A 25,967-nucleotide genomic window follows, 5' to 3' on the forward strand; every position below is an offset into this window, starting at 1 on the left:
AGCTGTGCAAGTAGGGTGGGAAGTGGGGAGGGTTGTAGGGTTCCTTTTCCTTCTGTCCTCATCTTTTTACATGCTAGAGTAGGGGAGAAGCAGGAGGGAGAAGATGACAGAACAGAGTCCAAAAAACACAGCTGGACAGAAGGCCTTTCTGGAAATGGCACGTATCGGAGCAGTTTCCTGATTAAAAGTTCAGGACTGTCCTGCAGGGTGCTGAGCCATGCCTGGCTGGAAAATGTGCTCATTGCAATTGTGTGTTGGTGCAGGAAGGTGCTGAAGGTATGTGCAGGGATGGAAGAGTCCCTGCTGGGATCTTTGTGTCTGAGGGCCCTGTGGATCAGTGAAAAAGGGGATTAGAGCCATCCTGGAGGCTCTGCTTTCTGTGTTCTAGGAGCAGAGATGATGGTGGGAGCACTGAGGATGTGGAGTGTGGGGTGGGAGCCAGCTGGGCTGTCAGCTCCAGGTCCCAGGCAGTGGCAGGGAGTTTGGGAGACCACAGGCAGACACAGCTTGCAGAAACCACCAGTGAATTCTCCTTCATGACATGGCAAGGGACCCTTCTTCCTCCTCCCTTGATGTCTGCTGCTCTGAGATGGTCAAAATTTTCTCTTGCACAGTTGGAGTCTGGAGTTCCTGGACTTTGTCAGCATCCAGCAAGCCCAGCTCTACCCTGGCTGCTGGAGCTGGTCTGCCAGGCACAGCTCTGGACTTCAGTAAATAACAGTGTGCTCCAGTAAGGACAGCTTCCAAGTGCTGTCTCGCAAGCCACTGGGGGGATTCCAACGGCTTCCCCTTAAGCCTAGTTGTCTTCTGGCTCGAGCTCTAGCTTGAGGAGATGCTGGGCTGTGGAGGGCCATGGATGGGAAAATAAAAGCTGCCTTTTCTCATGTCCCTGTAGCTCTGTAGCTGGGTAGGCAGTATAGGAGGGCTACGAGTTCAGTGGAGGAATTTGCTTTTCGCTTGGCCTCATCCCAGGTGGTATCAAGAAGCTTGCTTGGAGATAAATCCCCTCCCACCACTGCTAAATAGGGAGAGTTTAACCATTCGTGGGATCTAGCAAGAGACTTCCCCCAGCTCTCCTGCCCCTTTTCCCTGTTGTACTGGGAGCAGGAACTGGGAACAGATCCCATCATAACTGTGTCAGGGTGAGGAACAGAGTTTACAGTCCCATTTTCCTCCTTCCTGCCTCGGCATTGTCTCCATGCTTGTATGTGATGGAACAATCTGTCTGTTGTGCACAGACAAGCAGGAATTTTGCACAAAATCTGTCCCTTTTGTCACCTCTGCTCAGCGCCCCACCGCTGTGCCTGTGACACTGGAGCATAGTGACAAAGTGACTGACCGGCTGGGTGACAGAGGAGCTCTGCCATGTCTGTGAGCAGGGGTTTGGGTCAGCGGAGCCCCGGGGGAGGCTAATGCTGCTGTCGGTGGTGGAGGGCGCGCAGTGCCAGTGCTCGCTGCCTGGCAGGGCTGAGGGTCTTGGCAGTCCCCTGCCATCCCTGGCCTCCTGTGTGTAAGCTGCAGCAGCATCCCAGAAAGGGGCCATTGAGCCCTGAGCCCTGCCTGTTGCCGGAGTCAGGAGGGCACAATAAAGAAGATGTGTTCAAGCGGCAGCCTGGAATGGGCTCGTGTGCAGGGAACAAATGAGCCTTTGTGCCCAGCGCTGCCTGCAGCGGGAGGTTTGTCAGCTCTGGAGCTGGGCTGCTAATGTGGGGGGGATCTGTGCCCAGCCCGGCTGTGCTGCCCAGGGCCTCCCCCCGGCTCAGGGCTAACCAGCAGCCCAGTGGCAGGGTCACTGGTTCTTCCTTTGCTGTGGGAGGTCTTTGTCTGAGCACGGCTTTGCCCGGTGGGCTACGTGGCTGCAGGGGGCAGGACCCCTGGCCTCCCAGGTCCCAGTGTTGCACAGCCTGGCTGCTCTGGGCTGTGCGTCCAGGCTGTGTGTTCCCTGCAAGGTGCAGAGTCGCCAGGAGCGGCCTCGCGGTGACTGTGACAGGGCTGTAATGGACCAGGATGGCAATGTCACTGTATCTGCGGCTTTGAGGAGAAGTATCTCTTGGGAAGAGTTCAGCAAAGCAGGGCTGAGTGGGACTGCTTGACAGTATGTGACAGCAAAGCAAAGTCAGCTTGGAGAAGTGAGGGGAACTCCTATGCTTGGGGTGTTACACTAGATATACTCATTACAGAAGGATATGCTTTGGAGAAAGCTGTCGTTTTCAGCTGTTAAGAATGGACTTGAGGTCTGGCTGCTCTCCCGTCTCTGGCTGGAGCATCAGTGCCGCGCTGGTGCGGAGCTGAGCGTGGCTGTGCCTGCTGGGTGACTGAGAGCTGCCCTCTCCAGCGCAGTGTGGTTGGCGGTGGGGTATGTAAAACCACAGATGAGCTGAGAAGCTGGTGGTGGGATAGGGGCAGTAGGACAAGATCATTTTGGGAAGGATCCTCTCTGTGAAGCTGTGTAGGATGCTCTGGGCTTTTGATTTTGTATCAGTTTTGTCCAGCTAGTCACTACTGCTGCAGTATCACAGTGTGCTGCTGCATTTTGTTCATGGTGTGTTCTGATGTTTCATCCTTTCACACCTAAGAGCACTGTTCTTCAGCTCTCTCCAGGCAAGACTATGAAGATTTTGTTGGGAAGAAAAGGAGAACTTGGAGCATGTTCTGCCACTCCCTGCCATGGTTGCAAATGCACCACAGGCACCAGCTCTTCCAAAGGGAGGAGTTGCTGAGGGGAATTGCAGGGCCTGGGGGGCAGGCTGAGAGGAGCATAACGTCACTTCTCGCTCTGAAAAACACTGTGTGTGCTCAGAGAGGAAGCAGCAACCACAGGAAAAGGCTAGTTGCCAAACTCAAATTGCCAAAAATTAAGCAATCGGTTTCAAAGCATGAAACCTCCTATTGAGCAAGAGGACTGTTTTCCTGCGTAAGGCAGGTGTGACAGGTAAAACAAGGTGGCAGAGTCCTTCTGCAGTTCAGCTGCTAGACAGGGCCAGTACTTCCTTAGCCCTCCCCACCCAGGGTGCCTCCTGTTTTTATCCATTTCTTCCTCCTGCTACCGTTTTCAGAAGCCGCCTAGGCACTCCCATGCTACACGCTGCCATCTTTCTCTCTACTGTCTGCTTTGTGCTTTTGTGCTGGCCGGGAGAGCGCAGGCACCGCTGGTGTGTCTTGTGCCATTCTGGGGGCAAGTGGGTATGTGGTTGCCCCAAGCAATGCGTACAGAAAAATGAATACATGGAAACGGTGTCTGGGTAAAAATTTCTCTGTGCAGTGTGATCTCTGCAGGACCCTGATATAGAATGAAGGGGCTGGTAGCTGTTTATGCTGGGATCTTGGCTTATCAGAGGCAGATTCCTTTTGGGTTTGTAGAGGCTGGACAAAGAGATGTGGGAACAGCTGAGAACCCTTCCTTTGCTGCGGCGGCATGCAGAGCAGTAGGTCAGTGTGGTTGTGCTGTCTGCTGGAGCAAGTTCTCTGTGCCCGCAGGGAAGTGGCCTGTGGGTGGGTGTATGATGGAGCTTGATTGCAAAACCGAAGTGGGAGGGCTGCGGTGCCTCCTAGGTGTGTACTTTGTACAGAAGGGAGGTACTAGGTCACTCTGGGGAGGGCAAATCCAGACTGTGTCTATCCCAACCAGCTGGCTGTTCAGTCCCTGTGCACTCAGGAGAGCAAAGACTCTCTGGAGTCCTTTGCTCTGTAGCTGCTTCTGCAAGCCAGCATGTAAGTGGAAACAGATGGCAGCATCTCAGTGGTTAGTAGGAATCTCTCACTGCTGCAAAACTGCTAACGAAGTTTGGGGCTGGACCGAAGCAGACGGAGGCTGCTGCGCTGCCGGGGCATGCTGGCTCACGGCTCTGTGCTCTGCCTGTTATCGCCTCTCCGTTGCGATTGCTGAGCCGACCTCCCAGCCCAGCAAGCTGCAGTGTTTCCTGTAGCAGCCTCAGGCAGGGTGTTCATCTGAGTACCACAGAGTCATCAGGATGCGTCAGTGTCCATCAGTCTTGGTAAATAATCTCTATGGTTATCCCTGCTGTGAGTTCCAGAGTTTGCATATCACACCTGCGTTATGGAAGGGTAGCTCTCTGGTATCCAGCACATTCCCTGCTAGGACTTTGAGCCAGATACTTCTCCATTCAAGAAGGTCTTTTTCTCTGTTTCGCTGAAAACTCAGACTAACTTCTCATTTTCTCCTTACTGTTCAGCATCTCTGATAAGGAGAAGCAACACTCAGCAGTTACTGACTATTACTCTTAAGCTTGGAAGAAACTTTATGTTCCCTTTGACAGCATAGTTTGTTTTATATACTCACTGACTTGAAGTTTTCTCCCATTGTCACAGCATTTAACAAAATGTGAATGTCCAGTCAACACTGCAGGGCACAGCGAAGTGGTGAGCTGTGCAGTGCAGGTGTAACCAGGCTTGTTGTTTGCTGGAGCAAGTAGATGGAGGAGAGCAAGGTGTTGGAGAGCATCCCTTGATTCCCTTTTTGATTATTCTGATGGCTTCCTACCCAGCTATGGCCTGGGCGTCTGTGCTGGCAGGGTACAAGGAGCTGGTGTGAATGCTGGATGGCCACACAGCCACAGGGAACTGGGGAACAGCCTGGTCCCCAGCCTGTCTCCGTTGGCCTGAGCTGCGCAAGCCTTGGGCTATCAAAATTTCGACAGTCTTTGAAATATGGGATGAGCACAGCTGTTTGCTGCCCTGCAGCTTTACCTTTTCTTTTGTGCAGCAAATTGCTCTGCTTTCTATCTGCCTGGTTGGTCCCACAGCTGTGTCGGTGGCCCACAACACAGCTGTGCTGGGGACCTCTTTGGGTCAGCCGGAGCTGTGATGCCCTTTGGGAACACCATGTCACACTGCTGCCATGCAGCTGCAGCGCTGGTCCTGCGCAGACCCTGGTGTGTGCGGTGTGCCGGGCCCCAGGGAAGCCTGGCCAGGCCACAAATGGTGGAAGAGGCACCGACAGCTCAATGACTGCAGTGTCTCAGGCCTCGTGGCCTGCAAGCCTGCCAGCAGCACAGCTGGGTAACACTCCATCCGGGACTTGGTGGGCAGCCAGCAATGGGCTGGCACGAATTTGGGGGGAGAGAGTCAGCAGCAAGCTCCTGAAATCTTCCAGAAGTCTTTTCAAAGCTCCCTCCATGGGGCAAGCGGCAGTTTGGGTTTTGCAGCCCAGTGGGGAGTAGAAATTACACATCCCAGGCAGTGATGTGGAGCTGCTGGAAGTCACGATGGTTTGCTGGAGGGCTGTGGGACTCACAGTGCTCCGTGTGGGCTTGGGATATTGCCCGTGGAGAACACGGTATATCACACGGTACAAGAAGTCAGAATTGATGGATTATCTCTGCAAACCTCAGTCTGTACATCTCCTGTGAGGGGTGATCTGTGTGATCCCAGCAGGGTGACTCCTTTGCTGTCCTCTGTCAGGTGGAGGTAATGTGTCTGTGTTTCTGTGCAGGTCCTGGGGATGCTTTTGCAGTCATCAGGGCTTTCGGTACCAGTACTGCTTCCCAGAAAGCCCCTGTTTAGTGGCAGGGGAGGACCAACATCTTGTACGCTCAGTGAGTATCTTGGTGGATACTTCATCTGGGCACATGCTTCTTCCCTTCTCTGGGAGCTTTGAGAGGCAGCTCTGTGTTGATTTACCCCAATTTAATCATTACTCCATCTCTTCCTCAGGTTTCCTGCAGGAAAGTGTTAGGATCTTTTTCTGAGAGCATCTCACACCATTGCTGATGATCAGGTGTGGTTTTTTAGGCCCTACCTGAAAGGAGTGTTTTGCACCACTGCCCATAAATGGAGGTGTGCTGCAATCGCAGTCCAGCTGATTGCTTATTCCTGCTGATTAGCTAATTGCTTCCAATTGCCAGCAACATCCCATTCACTTTAATCATGCATATTTTCTGTGTCACTTGGGGAAAAGGGGCAGGGTGCAGGTGTGTGAGGGAAAACCCTGTTTGCCAGACTGAAAAGGACAAATGCTTCTGAAACGAAGTACTCCAACTGTTGCGCAGTTCACTCTGCTGTTTATATTGAACCAAAAGCAACAGCCATGTGAGGAGGGGAGCAGAATTTCCTTCTGACTAATGCTGCTGGATTGTGCATGGCTGTGGGGGAACTGCCAGCCAGAGAAACCATCAGGAAGAAGGAGGAAATGGAAGGGGAGTCTAATTATCCATCTGCAAAGATGCAGGGCCCAGCCCTGAGCAGACTGATGTGGGCAGTGAGGTTTCCAGAGCCTGGTCGTATGGCAGGGCTGGGAAATGGGCTCCCGGGGGTCCCTTCTTGGGTGGCAGATAGTTGAGCATACATCACGAGCAGCTGGGTGAGACTGGAAGCCACATGGCTGCACTTGCCAGGGACGCTGCCCTGTGCTAGGCTCCAAGGGGCAGCACTTTGCAGCCAGGTACGGCTGTGTCATGTCTCAGTCGAGGTGGAGCAAGGGCAGAGTTGTGCATGTGTAAAGGGAAGAGGGTAAATGCCTGGCACCCCCTCAGCAGCCTCATCTCAGTCAAGTGGGCTGTGGTGCAAGTCCAGGGGTGAAGGTGGAGATCCCCGTGTACCTCTGCCATCTCAGCGAGCGTGCACAAGGACTGTGCTTGGTGTTACTGCAACGCGACTGCATGGGGGCAAGCTGACAGCGGGGCAGGAAAGGTGGGAGACTGGAGCCTGGGGGTCTAAGCGCTGGATGGAGACCTGCAGGAGACCACCTAGGAAGGAGGAGGTACATCTACCTCCTTGCCATGGAAAGCAGCAGTCTGTCTGGCCTGGAAGGGTGCAGTCTGCAGAGCTTTTTGGGGTTATCTGTCACACCGGCTGAGGCTGGCTTTCCTCTCCCTGGTGCCTCCGAGGGCTGAAGGTTGCTTTAGAGAGCTGCCTTTTTCCCCTTTAACTAATGGAATTAAAAATTATCTAAAAGTGGGCTTATTCTACTCTCTTGTGGGCATCAGCTACTCCCTAAAGTTATGTTAATTGTAGCTGGAAGACTCACACAGAGGTTGGGAGCTGTCCCAAGACAGTTGGCTTTTGTTCTCCCAGTATTGTTTTCAGGAGCCTGCTGGGAGGACAGCAGCATTAACAAAGAGCTCCTTGCAGAGCTGGGAGTATGTGAGACGCGTGTACTGGGGATGAACCAGGAGCGTCCCTGCTTGGGTGGAGCATCCCTTTTCCAGCCTTATTTGTCCACTGCCTTGCTCTCCATGGTCTGTGCTTGGTGCGCTGTTTGCAGGAGTGGTGCCCTAGCCTGGAGTGCCTTTCCTGGTGATGCCCTTGGACTAGCCTCTGCTGGACCGTGTGTGGGTGTGTCTCATGATACTCGGGGGCCATGATGTCCTCTCCGGTTCAGGATTCAGCCTCTTTGGTAGACAGGCCTGATCCTGCATCCCTTACTCACGTGAGCAGTCGTCTCTATTTCAAAGGGACTACTCGGTGAGTAAGGATCGCAGGATTGGGACCACTACCTGTAACTTTAAAGTGGACCTTCTGTAGGATTCTGGCCCCAGCCTTTTCCAGTTCATGCATGTTAATATGCATCAAGAGCTTCCAAAACTGCTGATGCTCTTGTCATTTGGATGGAGAACCTGTGAGCTGGAGAAGCAGCGCCTTTCCATTTTGAAGAATAAATCACCATTATTTTCCACCCTCTCTCACCAAACAGCTCACAGCCCAGCCAGCTTCTGTGCCGTGGAGCAATGTGTACCTGTTTGTCTCCCAGGTATTCCTCTTCCTAGCTTCCCGGGGCTGGCAGGGATCTGCTCTGCCTCTCTCTGGTTTTCCCAGCTGTGGCTTTGAGATGAGAGGCAGGCAATCTATTTAAGCCTGATTTGTTCTGCAGAGCTGGAGGATGAAGCAGGGGGACGGATGAGCCGAGAGACTGCTGCAGACCTTCCTGCACGCCTGGTTTCTCCTCTCTGAACAGGCTAAATTTGGAAACCTTTGTCCTTTGTTAAGGTTTTGAATGCGTTCACAATCGGAGGTGCCAGTGACTGCGACCCTGTGTGAGGTGGAAGCATCAAAGCTGCAGGTTTGATCTGCAAATTGATTTCTGTCTGGCCCTGGCCAGGGGAAGCTGCGTGGGAGCTCCCATCCCCTGTGAGACCCACTCATCTGCGGGCTGGCTTCTCCCTCGCGTGGAACTTGTCGGTACGGCACCAGGGAAGGTCTGGCTGGAAGTGGTTCCTCCTGTGCTTCTGCGGAGAGGAGGGCAGCCGAGCCTTTGGTGGAAGAGTTCCAGCCAGCTCCGCATCTGCCCAATTCATTACTTTTTGCACATTATCCTAAATTGTGAGCAGAGGAGCCGGGTGTGACAAGAGCCGTGAACTCGCTCCAGGGGGAGTCACAAGTTTAAACAGGCGAGAGGCAATTTGAAGTCATGTGTCCTTTTTCAAAGCTGGAAGTGGAGACATTGTGTGAGTCACACAGTGCCTCTTGGGAAGTGTGAGGTGCTTCAAGTGGAAGCAGAGAGCACAAATACCTTTAAAGTGGAATTGGATAGATTTCTGGAGGGATTATGTGACAAAGCAGCAGTGATCCTAGAGTGGAAATTAATGCTTGACCTGTGGGTTAGGTAAAAGACAAGACACAGGAGATGTGGTTACTGTGTTGTGTATGCACTGTATGTACAGGAGATTAATGTGCTTTGGGATTTCTGCATTTCTGGTCTGGTATCTTGCTTTTGCCTCTGCATCAAAAGGATGAAGCCTGGCTAAAGTGTCAGGGCTCTGATGCTCCCAGTAACCACTTACGTAAAGCCTTGCTTGCAAGCTCGAGGTTAATCATCAGAGTTTAGATCAGCAAGGCATCTTGGCTTGGATCAGGTCAGCAGGAGCCTCAGGGTGAGTGTGCAGCTCGGCGGTGATGGAGCAGCAGAGTCCAAACCTTGCAGTACCCATGAAATACCCATGAGATTCATCTGCCTGAAGTCAGCACTGACTTTCTGCATAGTGGGAGAGAAGGCAGCAGGAGGAGAAGGTGGTAACTGAGCTGAGAAGGCTGTGCACCCCTGCAGGGAAGACATCGACAGCTCCTCAGCCTCCATTGCCCTGGTCCAAGCTGGGAATAGGTTTACTGCCTGCTGCTGCTCTATTCAGCTTGAGCAAATGGCTCCTCTGGAACTGCCCTTCCCACCCTGGTAGAAAACAGCCAGGAACCAAATTCCCCTTCTGTGGGGAATTCTGAAAACAACTTTATCTGCCTCAGCGGAAAAACCATAAATGCTGCTATGATGTGACTGTGCTGACTCTGCCGAGCCATGGATGCACAGAGCTTCACCAGTCCCCTGCACAGGCCAGACTGGCTGGGTGCATTCCTGATGGGACCCTTTTGCCTGGCTCTGTGCTGCTCAAAAGTGTCTGTCTGGATCAGGATGAAGATTTTTCCTTCTGTGATGTGTTCCTGGTTGTTCATCAAGGATGGAGCCTGAGCACTGCAGTCCTTAGGTGACAGCATGTCTGCCAGAAACCACTGCCTGGTAGATGGGGGACCTCTCCTCTGAGCTGGCTGGGGCCCTGTCTCCCTGTACCATGATGCTTCCCCTTATTCTCCTTCCCCTGGATGCTCTGGGTGACGTAAGGGGAGAGCTCTTCGTGGCTGGACCTCTGGATCTACCTATATTCACATTATCTTTGCTGCTCATAGTAGCAGACTAGAAAAGCTGGGTGGCTGGGGCTTAGAGTGAGCTCGTATCACCGTCCAGTATTGATAGTATATTGCCAAGAGGCCAAAAAATGTGTTCGTGCCCCCATCTGACGGATGTTACAGCTGCATCAGTGTGGTGACCTCTGATCTGCATCCATCTGGGCAGACCGGGAGGCCTGAGCCTCTCAGCTAAGAGCGTCCAACAGGCTGAGCATGGAGGCTGCTGAGGTGAAAGCCCCGCTTTGGTGTGAGCTGGGGGCTGCCGGGAGGAAGGTGTGCGGGGCTGTTCTGGTTGTGGCTGGAACCTGGCCAGGACAGTGTCAATTCAGCTGAGAACTGAATTCCCTCTCCCTGCCCCCATCTCTGATCTGTGCTGGTCTCTCCTCACTCTTCCTTGTGTGGTTTCTGCTCCTTGCTTGTCACATTTCCAGCCACCTTTACCCACTGTGCTGGGCTCTGGGTGGTTGATCTCTGCCGCTTGCTGCAGCAGGGTCCTGAGCACTGGGTGTTCTTCTTAAATGGGTGTATGGCTTCCAGCTCTGCTGGCTGTGCGATAGCACAGCCCTGTGTCTGCCTTCGGTTAGTGCTGTTGGAACAAGCACAGCTCCTTGTTCCCTGGGCTGGTGGTGTGGAGTGCAGTGGAGGAGGGTTGCCCCTGCCTGCCCTTGCAAGGCTGAGGTACTGCTCTCAGGGATTGTTCCTGTGCTCCAGCCAGCTGCCCAGTGCTGAATTCCGCCTTCTGTGAGTTTACATCTAAAACCATGAAATAATGCGTTTTTTTCTTTTCTTCTCAGAGCCCATCTTCAGCACCACAGGCTAGAAATCCCTTCTTACAAAGGGAAAAGTAGGACATTGCTCTGCTGCTGCTAGTGCACAGCCACAGCTGTACCCACACATACTGCGTCCCCTGCCCAGAGCAGCCCTTGGGGCTGTGCTTGCCCCCAGCTGGCTTCAGTGAGCCAAAGGAGAGAGGTGTTGCACAAGGGTGGGCACATGGTTTGGCTCTGCCCTGGCCCCGTTGCTAGTGAGCAACTGCTCAACCCAGCAGCAATGCGAAGGAGCCTGGCTGTGCCAGGCAGCGCTCATTGATGATTATTTTGTCTTTCTCTTTTGCTGTCACAGTTTGACAAAGAGCTGGTCCGTGAGGTGAGGTGGGCTTGGTGCACCCTACGCCTGCGTTTCCTTTGCTGAGTGCTCAGCAGGTTGGGGCTTGTCGGAAACCTGGATTCTGCTGCCAGCTTCAGCCCTGAGCTGCTGCTGCTGGCACCTGCCTGGAGAGGAGGTTAGAGGTGCATGTGGCCCACAAGCCATTAGAAGAAACGCTTTGGTTTTGCTCTAGATCTTGAAAGGGCAAAGATGTGCATTTCCATGCTGAGCTCTGCCGCACAGCGCATCTCAGATGAATGTCCTGTGTGCTATTTTTCCTCTCAAGGATGTCATACATCATTAGCAGAGGCAGAGGAGGCTGAATCTGGGACCAGTCAACCCTCCTTCACATTTCGAAAGCCATAGCATTGGCCACTCAGCCTCAGGATGTTCTTTGTAGCCAAGACCTACCCTTCTGGGTTTCTTTCCCTAATCTATTCTGTGTGTTTCCAGACGTGGCCTTCTGGATGAAATTGCTCCCTGGCTGCCAATCCTGAGAGCATGTGTGATGTGCGAGAGCTCAAGGCATTCAGGAGACAGTAGCTCCTTGTTCCTCTCTGCACTGTCAGCATGGCTCCTGCGGCCATAAAAGCACTGTGGTTTTGTTGCAACCATATCGTTGTTGATTTCTTCTGTGATCCCAGCTCAGAGGAATGCTCTGATTTGGTGTAGTGGGCTTGTGGGGACACAGCATGTCTCCATGTGCCCTTGGAAGGTGCTTGTGGTTGGTGGCCTTGTGGCCTGTGGTCCTCAGACAAGGGTTTACCAAGCTGTGAGGATACGTGGGGGTTGGAGAGAGTTTGCTTGCAACTATTGTGGTTTATGCTGTGGAAGGACTGGTAAGACCTCTGTGTTACCGCAAGTAAGTTTGAATGCATCTTTGGTGTGCCACAAACTGTTGCTCTCGCTGCCCAGTGCAGACAGTGTGGTACCTTCATTGCCTTTTGGTCATATGCAAACTGCAGACCCTGGTGTTGGTGTCCTCCAGTCAGGAAAGCAAGGATTAGGTATTACGAATCCAGGAGAAAAAAGCGCAGTGTCACAAGCCTACTGCTGGGTTGGGAGGCTGTTGAAGGCTTACCGGCTTCCTGAGGAATGGAGCAATGCTGCAAAGCAGGAGCAGAGCCACTGAGCCGGGATGTGTTCTGAGAGGTGGCAATTCCTGCTACACCTGGACCTCAGTCCAGGACTTTGCGAAAATAATTGGGAGCAAAACTGGATGGATGTAATTTTAGTATGCTGCTGGCAGAGCAGGGTGGTTTGGAAAAGGGCTTCATGCGTGCTATATGATGGCTGTTGTGTGGCAGGAGTTTTCCTGCTCTGGGGGTGTTTCCCAGTTCTCATCCATTTATTTTTCATAGGATCACAGAATGGTTTGTGTTGGAAGGGACCTTAAAGATCACCCAGTCCCACCCCCCTGCCCTGTTCAGGGACACCTTCCACCAGCCCAGGTTGCTCCAAGCCCTGTCCAGCATGGCCTTGAGCATGGCCAGGGATGGGGCACCCACAGCTGCTCTGGGCAGCCTGGGCCAGTGTCCCACCACCCTCACAGTAAAGAACTTCCTCCTAATACTTAATCTAAATTTACTGTCTTTTTAGTTTAAAACCATTACCCCTTGTCCTATTGCTACAGGCCCTACTAAAAAGTCTGTCCCCATCTTTCCTTAAGCCCCCTTTAGGTACTGGAAGGCCGCTACAAGGTCTGCTCAGAGCCTTCTCTTCTCCAGGCTGAACATCCCCAACTCTCAGTTTTTAGGACCTTGTGCCTGCAACTTGTGAGGTCATCTTCCCTCAGCTTGCAGGCTGGCAGCATGGGTAAACCACCATTCTTTTTCCTTCTTTCCTTCTTTTTCAGCTTGTGGTGTGTTTCTAAGACTCTCACAGCTGCCCCCAGGCTTCAGTTCACTGGAGACCTTGCAGTATTGGTGCCTCGTAGCAGAACCAGGTGTCAGCCCCACTTGCAGTGCATGGTGAAGGCTCTGGGTTTGGCCTGAGGGTGACCAGCACAGGCCCTGCTGGTCAGGTGCTCTGTGGAGCCACTGCCTGCAGTTCCCAGAGAAACAGCGGGAGCTTTGGCTGGGAGCAAGGCAGGAACGAGGCTGTGGTTCGGCATCCTTCCCCATGCACAAGCAGAAAGCTGCTCAGGAACCCGTGTGGCAAGTGACAGGTTCCTCCAGCACCACCAGTGTTGCCATCTCATATGACTTTATTATAAGTGCTGTGATACTAACCTCCCCAGTTTCTGGAATCATGTGATTATATGAAATGATCAGCTTTTGTCTGTTTCAGATAAATTGCTGTTCAGTTTCTGTGATTGCACAGAGAAGCTGGAAAGCGGGTCTTGTGCATAGGTTCAGAACCCAAACTGGAGGTTTGAATGACTTTTCTGTGCACGCTAGGCTGTTGTTGAGCTTGGTTCTCATGCTTAACAAACACAGATGCCTCTTTATTTTGAAATGCCTTCGAAGATTAAATGGTTGCTATAAGGCCCAGAACACATCAGCTGCTATTCAAATTGGATTCAGATGTGAGGCTGCAATAGGGCCTGGACTAGACAACAGAGGGACCGGCACCACGTGGAGGCAGATCCATGTCAACCAGGACTGCGGTCTGGGGGCTGAGTTTGGACCCTGATTTTGGGCAGCTTTTTGGACTCTTTAAACCTTCATACACACAGCCAGAAGCAGAAGGTTTTTGCTGAGAGCAAGATTCCTTGCAGCCAGCCTTTGTCTCAGCTGTGTCAGGCAGGATATCTAAGAAATTGTCCTGCTGACAAAACCCATCTGACAAAGGACTCGGACTCAGGGCCAGGACAGCATCCGGTACGTGCGCAACCTCTCTGCGGGACACTGGCAGGGCAAGAGACATTGCCGCTGGCCTGTCGGTGGCTTTGTCCTGTCCTTGCTGGCAGGCTCCTCCTGCAGCACAGGCGGAGGCAGGAAATCCCGGGCAGCTGCCGTGGGAGCCCACTCGCCTCTCCTCGCCTCGCCTCTTCTCCGCCTTGCCTCGCCAGGCTGCTGCGAGCTGAGCCAGCCCTGTGTGTGTGTGTGCATGCGTAGGCGGGGGGGCTGCTGCATGGATTTAGTGAAGCTGGGAGGGAACACATGGGTTGGGTTTTTTTTTTCTTGGCCCACGGCGGCAGTCCGTCCTGCCGGCCGCGGTTATGGATTCGATCATTATTCAGGAGCGGTTAGTGGAGCGGCTGCTTTCTCCCCGGACGCAGGCACAGCGAAGCCACCCGGCCAAGCTGAAGGTACAGGGATGTATTTATAGCACTGTGCGAGCCAGGGAGCAGCAGGGACAGAGGGGGGGAGGATGGTGCCCGAGAAGACGTGTGCAGCACAAGATGAGACCTCTGAGGAGCAGAGGAGTGGAAAGACACTGGTAAGGGAGAGATGGTGGGGACAGAAAGGAGGGGAGCAGCCCCTGGGGGAGAGGGGCAACGGGCATGTTGGACAGCTGGGAGATGCCAGCATATTTTTGTGTGGTTACTTCATGCAGTGATTCCCTCTCTGAATGGCGTGTGCGTGCTTGGGGGGGGCTCAGGGCAGGAGAGAGCGCTGCCTGTGTGCCAAAACACAGCCTGGTTTGTGTTCCCATGTTAATGCTGGGCTGGACTAGCCGGTTTCCCTTCTGCTGCAGCAAACGTTGGTGGGTGAGTGGTTTTGCTGATACTCCCATGCTCAGCCCCAGGCCCAAGGTGGCAGATGTATGCGGGAGATGCCCCGGGGACTGTTTGTGTTTTTAATTTATGCAGCTTTCTGGCAGTGAAAGGAAGCGAAGGGTCTGCCTGTCCTCTGGGGCTGGGCTGTGCTGGTGCGTGCAGATGCGGATGTGGTGGCCGTGCCTGGCGGGAGGGGGATGGCTGGAGGAAGGGCCACCCGGGAGGGAGCTGGGCAGCTTCTGCTGGAGGCTGTAACCTGGGGGGGGGGGAGGGGGCGCTCCCCGAAGAAGTGGAGGCAGGGGCACCGACATCCCAGCAAAAGCTCCATCATTTCTGAGATTTGCTCCAGACCTGGGATAGGGGCTGTTCTTCAAATTTGCTGTGGTCCCATGGTGTTTAATTTTAGCTCTTTCGAATATACCCAGCAAGGCCCCATTTATCCCAGGCTGAATGGTGAAGTCACACGAGACCTGGATTGGTTTAAACAGCACATCCACTGGAGAGATTTGGAGGAAGGAATTGGGAAGGACAGGAGCCATGGAGGCTGTGCTGTGTACTGTGCCTTGGAGGTACAGACAACCCTGCAGGCACCTCAGTACTAGGGATGACTGAATGTTTCTACCCCCAATAGGAACAGGACTTGAACCCACCAGTGCTTTGTTCCTTGGCTTGAACTCCCAGGGAGAGCCTTGGCCACCTTGGCTGGGTGGTGGAGGATGTGAGGACATGATGTGTTGCTGTGATACCTGGTGAACCAGCAGTGTGTGCCGAGGGAGAGTACAGACATGTTTTGCTTGGCCTGGGATGCTTTGGTTTGTAACAGGGCCCCAGAGGTCAGCCACATTCCTTGGTGGCCTCTTCTGCTGTGCAGGGGGCATATTCCCAGGTATGTGGGAACAAAGGCAGTGTGTGGAGGAGGCAGTGCGGAGAGGGGCTCCTGGGGCCCTTTCCTGACAGCTGGTGCTGGTGAGGGAAGTGCGGTGCAGTGACTGGCTGTCCTGGCTTGTGTCAGCTTGAGGGGAGCTGGCTTGCAAGGGTCAGGAGCATGTGGAGGGGGCTGTGATGCCTTCAGGAACTCCCTCAGTCCAAGTCTCTCATCTAATTAATGGATTTTAGCTTTTCATAACCCTGAAAGTCACCTGCCTCCTTCAGTGGCTCTCACAGCCTTCTACACCCCCTTCAGCACTCTCCATCCCATGCATAGTTGCTCTGCAGATAGCATCCATGTTGGGTCCTAACGAAGATGGTGAGTGGTGTAGGGCTTTGAGCAAGGCAGACACCAGGCTTAGGAGGCTACTTGGTCTCCTTAAGTGTGGTGCTGATGCTGGTGCGCTAGCAGAGATGGTGACGTATCCCTGTAGCAGTACCTGAACATGGCTAGGATGGGAGCTCAAGTTGGGTGTCTCAGAGCCAAGATGAGGAGCCATGGGTCGAGGCTGGCTGTGGTGCAGGGGCCATGCTGTTGTTCTGAGAGAAGGCTGTTAGAAGAAGGGGTTCCCTCACCACAATTTCCCCTGTATCTCTTGCCTTTACCCTTGGCAGATATGCTGGCTGCTGGCTCCGCTGTAGTGCGTCCGTGGGTGGTCAGAGGGAGACGTGGCTGGGGACCGGGCTTTTCCCCTTGCAGCTCCAGCTGGCTGCCACTGTGCGGGAAGTTCTTCTCTTGGTATTGCGCCCAGCACTGACCTTACTGCGAGGAAGGAAGCAGTACCAGCCAGCCAGGGTTTGCTCATTTCAAATGCCGTGATTCCGCTGAGCTATGGGGAGGTAACCAGAGGTACAGTAAATCCACACTTTCTTGGTTGAGCTGAACAGAAACGAGGGATCAGGTTCAGCCAGATACACTTGGCTGAAGTAAGCACCAGAGTTCAGCTCCCCAGTGTCTCTATTGTCAGCTCTTAGTCATCCAGGTTAAAAAACAAAGAAAATGAGAAACACACCCGAGCTTCAGCTATGGTTTTATTACCACATTACTAGTCCTGTTTCACATGTCAAGTCACTGGAGAGAGCAGGTGATCATTGTCTCTCCAAAGTGTGGTAAGGATTGGGGCAGGTCTCTTCCGAAGCTTGCATGTATGAGACGTGCAACGGGAAGGGTGTTGTACATTTGTGCTGCTCGCTGAGCAACACTGGGCCTTGCACTGTGAGGTGCAGGCTGTTACGGCTGCACTTCGGTTGTGTTTGTGGATCTGTTTCGCTGGGAAGCAAAGCAGCTGGGAGGCAGCCACAGCACCAAGGGACACGGGCTGGAAGCGACCTTTTGGTCTTGTTTTCTTGATCTTGCCATTGTCACATTTCTGACCCTGCTTTGTACATCTCGTGTTTAGCCTTTACTGAGGCTTTTGGGTGGCAGTTCGCAGTGTCCCTCAGGCAGGCATTGCTTTGTTGCTTGCAGCTTGTCAGAGCTGCCATCACTTTTCACGCTGGGGTTTCACCGCTGCTCACTGCACTGCTGCTTTGGGATGCCACTGCCTTTAGCTCAGCCATTACAGCTGCCAGTGGAGTGCTTTGGGCACTCTCTGATCTCCCCACTTCTCTAATTTCATTTGCTCTGACCCTTCCTGCCTTTCTGGACTGTTGAGGTGGTGAAACAGCATTGCTTCAGTCATATTAGCAAGGGGGTGAAGTGAGGGAGACCAGAGCCCACAGTCACTCTGTCAGGACTGAAGTGACCAAGTCTGAGACCCAAACCAAACCTAAATTTCTAGAAGGCAGTGACCATGCTAAAGAACAGAGTCCTTGGGCTGCAGTGGCCATCAGCCATGCCTGTCCCATCTGAGTGGGCAGCTCTGGAGCAGCCATACACTGGGAGAAGGACACGGTGTGTCCTCCTTGCTGTATGTCCCTACCAGGATTTTGCGGTCTGCATGGCTGAGGATGCTCACATGTGTGGATGTGCAGCCAGAGGCTGCAGAGGGCTGCTTGGGAGCTGCATTGCCCACTTGCAATATGGCAATAGGAGCGAGTCGGCATTGCCCTAAGCTCAGCACACTGGATTGTAACTTGTGTTTCTTTGAGCGTGAGCCCCAGGAATGGAGATAGTTAAACTTAGGAAGAGAGGTGTTCCTGGTTTGCCTGGAGAACCAGTGCCAGAGAGCTGTGGGGTGAGGATAGCTTGAGGGCATCCATAGCTGGATGGGAGCTGGGGCTGGTTTTGAGGAACTCCTGGCTCCGTGGATTTGCCTGTGGTGTGAATCCCAGGGGTACGTTTATTTTAAGTGATGTTGAAAAGCGGAGTCTGTGATGTCTCTAGCTCAGGCGTTTGTGTACAGCTGCCTCGCCTTTGGTCCAGCTCGGAAAGTATGTGAGAAGGGAGGTGTTTGCCAGGGTCCGTGCTCACCCTTCCTCTGCAATAGGGCCTGGGGAAGGGAGCACACGCTGTGAGGGTGCAGGCTGTGAAAGACCAGGGGTGCTCCAGGGGGAGGCTGGCTGGAGCAACCGGGCTGTGTGGCCCACAGTTACCCACAGCCACCTGAGCTGTGAGCATCAGACCATGTGCAGAGCCCAGCCCGAGGGCAGGACCTGGAGCAGGTCTGTGAATCCCCTAGACGAGTCATGTTCACCTTCTGGGACATAGCCTGCACAAGCAGGGTGTGTGCCCAGGGGACGCAGCACAGGCTGCATGTTTGGTCCTGGCTGTGGGATGCAGTGCTGCGTGCTTGTGAAACACACCATCGGACTTGTCATTCCTGGCGTGCACTTAGTGTGCTTGTACAGAGCGTGGGCTGCGCTTGTGGGGTGGCTGCGGCTTTTATGCTGTAAGAGAGCACTCAGTGATGGGGGGCTGTGTCTGGGGGGTGGTTAGGCTGTAGTTACCACTCCACTAATACTATAAGTAACACCCTCATTAAAAGCATCTCACCTGTGTTGTCAGTACTTCCACATCTTCCCACTTCCCATGCTCCTTGAACTTCTGTGTCTTCAGAAATAACACTGGGGATTATTCAGGATTTCCTCTTACTCAGCCAGGAGTGGCTGTGACACAGCAAGAAATAATCCCCTCTCAGGTCAAGCAGAAGCCAAGCCACTGTGCCTTCCTCTAGACACTGCAAGCCCTGGGGTGCTGATTACAAAGCTCTCCATCATGTTCCGCATGGGCCTCTGGAGGGAGAGATGTAGGAATGACTCTGAAAGACCTGGGGAGAGGTGACCCTACTGTGGAGGGAGCCTGTGACTGTGCAGGAGAAGCAAGGAGGAAGGTTGTGTGTCAGTAGCAGCTCCAGATGTGCTCTCTGGTGGGAATGGCGGGATGCTCTCAGTGCTGGGGGGCTGCAGTGAAGTGCCGTGTTGGCTGTGAGAGCAGCCAAGTGGGGCTGCGGCTGGGAGGAGGTGGCCTTCCATGCCCACCTGTGGGAAGGGCAGAAGTCCCTGAGTCTAGAGGGGGTTCGTGCCCTGTCTCACACCACTGCCAGGACAGGGATGGACCTCTCCTCCAACCCTTGGCTCTGCCTCAGGGGCTTTTGAGTCCAGCGCCCTGTCGCTGTGTAAGGCTGTGGAGCAGGAGGGGTGGCACAGCCTGACCTGCTCCCATCTGCCTCTGCCCTGCAGGACCATGAGAAGCAGTACGTGGGCTTTGCCACTCTGCCGAACCAGGTCCACCGGAAATCCGTGAAGAAGGGTTTTGACTTCACCCTGATGGTCGCAGGTGAGACCGCCCATGGATGAAGGTGGCTGGGCCACATGGTGGGTGCGTGGAGGGGCCCAGCTCTCCTCGCTTCTTCTAGGTACTCCCTTAGGATCTGGATCCTCCCCTCTCTCTGTTCTGGTCCTTGTCTCAGCCTTTCCTTTGCTCCCCAGCCTGTGTTGCAGTCAGACAGTTTCCCCAGGAGGAGTGGGTCCCTCCTGAGCATCCATAACGCACTCAAGCAAGCTTCTCCTCCAGCAGAATGGCTGGTCTGGGTGGCAAAGGAAGGACCAGCCAGGGACTGAGGGAAAGGAAGGAGAGGGAGGATGGAGGAGCTGGGAGATCACATTTGTGCAAGGATTGAGACATCTTGCAGCAGAAGTCCTCCCCCTGCTGGAAAAATATAATGTCAATAAACAGCTTCTGACAGCTCGTCTCTCTCACTTCCTCTGGCTCAGGATTCAAAGCCTTGTTCAGAGTTTCATTTGTAAGTCAATTAGTGGGTCATGTTACTTGCTCTTCCCTCCTCCTCTTTGCGCTCTGTCAATTAGGAGAGTCGGGTTTGGGCAAATCCACGCTGGTGAATAGCCTGTTCCTGACAGACCTCTACAAAGACAGAAAGCTCCTCAACGCAGAGGGTAAGTTGGGGACAAAGTGGGGTGAGCGGTCCTTGTGCCTGCAGATTTAGACTGTCCTAAGGACTAGTATTTTGGTTCCTCGGTTCGGCAGCAGCTCCAGGCTTGGCTTTATCCCTGCCCTGTTGTGTGTTGCTCTGCTCTCCTTTGCTGGCTGTAGAAGCACTAGTATTCACACAAAAGGGATTTGGCTTGCCAGGGCTCTTCTGCCCTCCAAAGGGAAGATGAGGCCGCAGAGCAGCACTAGCCCTTTGGGCTGAGATTTGTCTGTTGTTCTTGGATGCTGCAGTGTGGTAGAGATTCCTCTTCCCAAGTGACTGGACAAAATGTTCAGCACTGCTGGGCTGTGAGCACTTCAGAGATTTGGGTGTCTTCTGAGAGTCTGCCTGCCTGCTGCTGCCCCCCCCCCCCCCCAGTACCACTCCCTTGAGGCCTCTTCGAGGATGATCAGGGGTTTTTGAAACCCGTGTTACTCCCTGTGCTCAGTGATAAGGAAGGAGCCAGCTTGTCGTGGGTGTGAGTGGGGATCCCCGGTGCTACTGCCTGGCTTTAACTCACGTGTTCCTGTTCAAAGAGAGAATCAACCAGACAGTGGAGATTGTCAAGCACACGGTGGACATTGAGGAGAAGGGTGTCAAGTTGAAGCTGACTATAGTGGACACACCGGGCTTTGGAGATGCTGTTAACAACACTGAGTGGTGAGCAGGCCACTGCTGCCTTCCTCCTAGTTGTTGGCCACATCTGTTTTTTGTGGGTGTCTCACAAGAAGGGAGCCTGGCAGCGGGAAGGGGATGATGCTGCCTCATAGTCCCTAGGAGACACTGTCCTGTTAAACGTGTGATTTTGTTTTGTTTTAATTGCCCTCCCCAGCTGGAAGCCCATCACTGACTACATTGACCAGCAGTTTGAACAGTATTTCCGTGATGAGAGCGGCCTGAACAGGAAGAACATCCAGGACAACCGAGTGCATTGCTGCCTCTACTTCATCTCGCCCTTTGGGCACGGGTGAGAGCCCCTGCTCCTGCACCCAAGTGTGACTCAGTCCAGAGGGGAGACCCTTGTGCTGCAGGATTGCCCTGTAGCAGCTTGTGCATTGGCAGGGCTGTTGGCACAGGAGAAGAGCTGTCTGGATGCTCCCCTTGGCTGAGCATCACACTGCCTCCCTCCACCTCGCTGCCATGACAGACTGCCTGTGACTGGGCAGAGTGGGTCTCCCTCAGGCCTTACATCCTGTTTTGGAAATCAGGAGAAATAATGCCACACAGACTTGTATCTTCCTATCTAGCTAAGCCTGACTGATGGGTAGGAAAGGGAGTTTTCAGCTGCCTTCAGAGCCTGCCCCTGGCTGGTGCAGCTGCAGGGGCTGTGCTGGCTGCCGCAGCAGAGCGCAGCTGGAGGGAGGCTGTGGCCTGGGCAGTATTTGGCCCGCAAGGGAGCAAATAATACCCAGCCTGTGTCTGTGTGAGGCATTCAGCAGCTAAAATACAGGACAGCTTTCCTGAAGACAGAGCACTAGCTGAGGGCTGTCCCAGTGCTGCCGCAGGCTTTTGTGGCAGTGCTGTCCTTTTCCCTCCATGCTGGGTGGGTGGGAGAGAGGCTGGGGGGAAGCTGCCCAGTGTGTCCTCGCTAATTGTGTCCTCCTCATTCCTGATGCAGGCTGAGGCCTGTGGATGTTGAGTTCATGAAGGCTCTGCATGAGAAGGTCAACATCGTGCCTTTGATTGCCAAAGCCGACTGCCTGATCCCCTCCGAGATCCGGAAGCTGAAAGAGAGGGTGAGATGCTCTTTCTCAGCAGGGGTGTACCTGGTGTGGTGGTGGGGAGGGGCTGAGGCGGCAGGGGAGATAGATGTATATATGTATACGGGGTGGTGGGGGTGTGTATATACACACACAGTATCTGCAAGTCTAATTGCAGCAGTGCTCTGCTGTGAGAAGCGGTGTCTGCAGAAAGGCCAGCTAGGGAAGAAACATCAAATCCTTTCACCACCCATAGGCTATGGCAAACCCATGGTTGCACAGACAGGGAATAAACCCAGCGTTTCTGTATTGTTCAGTGTTGCATCCTTTTGGTTTTGTCTTGCATGGACACAGATCCGGGAAGAGATTGACAAATTTGGTATTAAAGTGTACCAGTTTCCTGAGTGTGACTCTGATGAAGATGAGGAGTTCAAGCAGCAAGACAGAGAGCTGAAGGTATGGAACCTGCTTAGCAGGGGACTGGGAAGTCAGGCTTGTGGGTATGATGGTTTCTCCAGAAGGAGCCAGAGCTGCCCTGTGTGTGCCAAAGGCCTGTGCTACTGATACTCAGGGGACAGCCTATGCTGGCTCACATGGTAGATGGCCTGGAGAAGGTGCTGATGTCTTTGCTGGGGCTATGAAGTAGAGTGTGATGTGAAGACGTGGTGCCTCTGCTCTCCCACCAGACAGTGTCAGTCTTTCCTCAGTCTGCCCCAGCCTATTTGTTTTAAGATGAAGACTGGGTTGTACGGCATTCGTAACCACCTATTTCTCAGTGATGCCATCAGCAAGGAGCAATTTGTAAGTGATGAGACACCACTGTGACATATTAGTTGCATGGTGGAAGACAACATGATCATACAGGCCTGTCTGGAGGCCCCAGCAGCACCAGCCTGACCCTCTCCCAAGCTGAGCCAGCCCTGTGTATGCATGCAGTATGGCCTTGTTTCTCCTGTCAGAGAGGTGCAATGGGCTCTGACTCTTCTGAGCAGAGAGGAGCACGACCTGTACATCCCTGCCTGGACAAGCTCTTGGCCTACATTGTCCCACTTGCTTGGTGTCCCAGCCTCTCTTGCTCTGGCTTACTTTTAGAGCTTTCCCTCAAAGAAGGGATGCAGGCACCTGCAGAGAGACAGCTTCCCTCAGGACAGCTGAGAAGGTCAGGCTGGGAATTAGGCTGCCTGTGGATATCCCAGTGCCTTAGGCTTTTCTCTGCAACTGAGTTGTGGTGTCCAGCGCTGTGGCACATGTGGATGTCCCTGTGCCTTTCCTACCAGCACTTTCCTCCTGTTCCACTCTGCCTGAGCCTGGCCCTTGGAGGAGAGATCTGTGGGCAGCCCTGGACTGAGCTGGGCTCAGGGTTGCCTCTCATTGCAGGAGAGCGCTCCCTTTGCTGTCATTGGCAGTAACACTGTGGTGGAGGCAAAAGGCCAGCGAGTCCGTGGACGGCTCTACCCCTGGGGCATTGTGGAAGGTAAGCAGGGAGCCGGCACTGTGAGCAAGGGGCAAGCAGGGACAGGGAAAGGACAGACACGTGCTTGCAAGAGGGATGGGAGGGGAGACCGCACCTCTGCACAGCCTTGAGTGACTGTGCCATGTATGGCATGTGGTAGGGGACAAGGCAGGGTGAAGACAGAGGCACTGGGACCGGTTCAGGAGGTCTGTTACTGGGGGTGTAGCAATCACCCTGCTTCTGAAGCCATGACAGACTGAAGAAGAGGGGCTCCACTGTGAATGGAAGAGTGCCTGGGCTTTAATGTGCTAGGATATGGTTTCTTATTAAGTGGGGAGGCTGGGCATTGCCAGTTCAGTTTCTGGGGAGAAGCTGGTACCCTCAACTGAATCACAAACCCTCCTGCACCCCCTCCTCTGCTGCTCCTCCTGTATGTGCTGGAGTTGCTGGGCTGGAGGCTGTGCTGACTCACAATGTGTTTGTCTCTGACTTTCTTCCCTTCTGAAGTGAGAAATTTCATGAAGCCTGTAGGCAGAAAAACCCTGGAATGGCTTTTTCTGCTGTTGCTGAATCCCCCATGCGGTACATTGCTTGAAGGTCTTGCAGCTTTAGATCCCAAAAGTTTGCACACTGATGGGCTGGTGCTGGATGCTTGGGCTGCCCAGCTGCTGGCTCTCCTCCCTCGCTGGCTCTGGAGGGGACTGTGCCTGTTGGCGTGCTGGCCTTTGGCAGTGGGCTCAACTCTGTGAGACCCTGGGCCTGGCACAGCTGGCCTCCCCCAGCCCTGCAGAGAGGTAAATGGAGATCACCCTGGCAGACGCACAGCTGCTGAGCACAATGCTTCCCTGCAGAGCACACGCTGCCTGGAGCCTGTCTGCCCGTGGTAACAGCAGCTCTTTCAGCTCTCCAGACCATTGCCTACTCATGGCTTTTCCCCTGAGGGTCTGATTTTGCCTACAGGGGCCTTTTTATCAGTCCTAAATTCTGAGGAGACCAGCAGTTTGCCTCCAGCACTGCTTGTGCTCACTGTGGTTATAACAGTGACACGCCATGTACCTGGGAGCAGCATCCTCTTTCAAGGCGCTGCTGTACGCACTTGATTAATCCCCTTACCCAGAAAAAGTTCTGGGAGCACAGTGATTTCAGCAGCTTGGCCTCGGCATTCCGCAGAGCATCATCAGGGCCTTGGTCAGGGCCAGGGGGAGAGCCCCAGGCAGTGGCGGGGGGGTGGGGGTGGGAGGATGGTGAGAAAGGAGCCCTGGGGACAGTTTTAGTTCAGTCTGGGTGCTGGGAAGTGAAAAGGGGCTCTGGAGAGGGCTGGTGAGGCGTGCCATCCAAGCACTGTCCCGTTGTTGCCTCCACAGTGGAAAACCAGGCACACTGCGACTTTGTGAAGCTGCGGAACATGCTGATCCGGACACACATGCATGACCTGAAGGACGTCACTTGCGATGTCCACTACGAGAACTACCGAGCTCAGTGCATCCAGCAAATGACCAGGTGGGTCCCTGCTGCTTCAAACGGAGGCAGCAGGGCTGTCCCACTCTTTGTTGAGCTGGGGTTGCTCTCATAATGGCTCCTCACAATGGTCAGGAGGCTGTGGGTCTGCTGGGGACACTTGGGCTGCAGCCTGGGGAATGGCACTGGGAAGTAAAATAGCAAATCCAAGTGTGTCTCCCACAGCCTGAACCCGTGGTGGGGTTAGTTCTGACAGTCCACGTTCCTGTCTGAGGATTCCCTGTGCGGATCTTGGGAAATTGGGCTGGAGATTCCTTTGAAGAGCTCTTTCTAGTACTGGGTGAAATATATTCAGCCTAATGAAATGGGAGGTAAACCATCTCTCTGGTGGGTGATAGCTGTGTGCATGGCCAAAGAGAAGGCATTCTGCTGTTCTGTCCAAATGACAGCATGACCCTTGGGATGCTGCTGTTTCTCAGACAACAGAGCCCAGGCAATTAGCAAGACTCTTAACACATCCCCAAAGATTTCTTTGCACTGTCTTCCCATTGCATTTGATTCTCTGTGGTTTGAATCACAATGATTAGAAAATGGAAGAGAACGCATTCACAGGCTTCTCTTTTTTTTCCCTTCTGCCTTCCATGACTGAAAAACTGGTGACAGATTTTTGGATTTAAGTAGGTCTTGGCTCGTCTGCTGTAGAGCATCCCCTTCACTTCCTGCCTGAAGGGGCCGGGCAGGCAGCTCTGTGCTGCCACGTTGCAGAGCAGAAATGGCTGTGCTTCATCAAGGAACAGCCCTGCGTGTGTGCAGACGTGCAGGTTGGCGCATAATGTTCACACGCAATGTGTCTCAGTACTTTCACATAGCAGATGAGCCTGTCTTTTTCAACAGTGAGAGTGCAGAGTCCCAATATAACTATCGTGAATGCTGGAGATCTGTGAGAAGTGTCACAGCTGCTACCTAGGTAGGCTGTGTGTCTATTAAAAGAAGAGAACGATGAAAAAGCAGTTGCTGAGCTTAAGAAAAGCTTGTTTGGTACAGTTTCCCACGCCATGGCTACTTCCTTGCCAGTGAACAAGTCTCATAAAACCAGAGTGTGGCCATTTCTAGCAGTGGGATAAGAGTCCTTCTCTAGAGAGATATTCTGGGATGAGATCCCAAGCTCCAGGGCTGGGATTGACTCAATAATGAACCAATGGTGACTCCAAGTGGTGAACACCTGCAAGTGGCATCTTGAATTCCCAATTTCATCCCAGGCGTCTCTGGCCAATACCACCCTCTCCTCCCCTACTGAGAGCTCCTCTGACCTTTGGAGGAAAGTCACCTCCTTCCTCCATACCCTGCCTGCACTTGTGTGCACCCCCAGCCTTCATCACAACGCTGCTGTGCCGTGCCTGTTGTGTCTCGTGTCTCCCACCTCCTGAATATGAGGGCAGACTTTATCAGACTTGCAGTGATTAAACTGCTCCCCTGGTTTTATCTTCCTGACAGTAAAAGAACCATGGTGAGCATGTAGTGCCTTAGGGATGCTGACAGTTTGTGTTGGTGCTGTGTATATGAGTAGGCTCATGTAGAGATGAGCCAAGGGACACCAGCTAAATATACTGTAAATGTCT

At 53.5% G+C, this 25,967-nt stretch overlaps 1 protein-coding gene across 6 annotated transcripts in view; it reads left to right on the forward strand.

Annotated features, from left to right (window-relative positions):
- SEPTIN5 (septin 5) overlaps positions 1–25,967 on the forward strand; it is a 49,525-nt gene that overhangs the window by 19,205 nt on the left and 4,353 nt on the right. For 2 of the 6 annotated variants that reach the window (XM_056351956.1, XM_056351777.1), the window contains exons 2-9: positions 18,989–19,085; positions 19,616–19,702; positions 20,274–20,397; positions 20,570–20,704; positions 21,356–21,473; positions 21,792–21,893; positions 22,815–22,911; positions 24,255–24,390. In XM_056351956.1, the coding sequence (XP_056207931.1) occupies positions 19,076–19,085; positions 19,616–19,702; positions 20,274–20,397; positions 20,570–20,704; positions 21,356–21,473; positions 21,792–21,893; positions 22,815–22,911; positions 24,255–24,390 (809 nt within the window). In that variant the 5' untranslated portion in view covers positions 18,989–19,075. The other 4 variants (XM_056351865.1, XM_056351596.1, XM_056351681.1 and 1 more) reach the window with 4 other exon arrangements.

The sequence above is a fragment of the Falco biarmicus genome, chromosome 1 (genome assembly GCF_023638135.1).
Source record: "Falco biarmicus isolate bFalBia1 chromosome 1, bFalBia1.pri, whole genome shotgun sequence".
Lineage (NCBI taxonomy): Eukaryota > Metazoa > Chordata > Aves > Falconiformes > Falconidae > Falco > Falco biarmicus.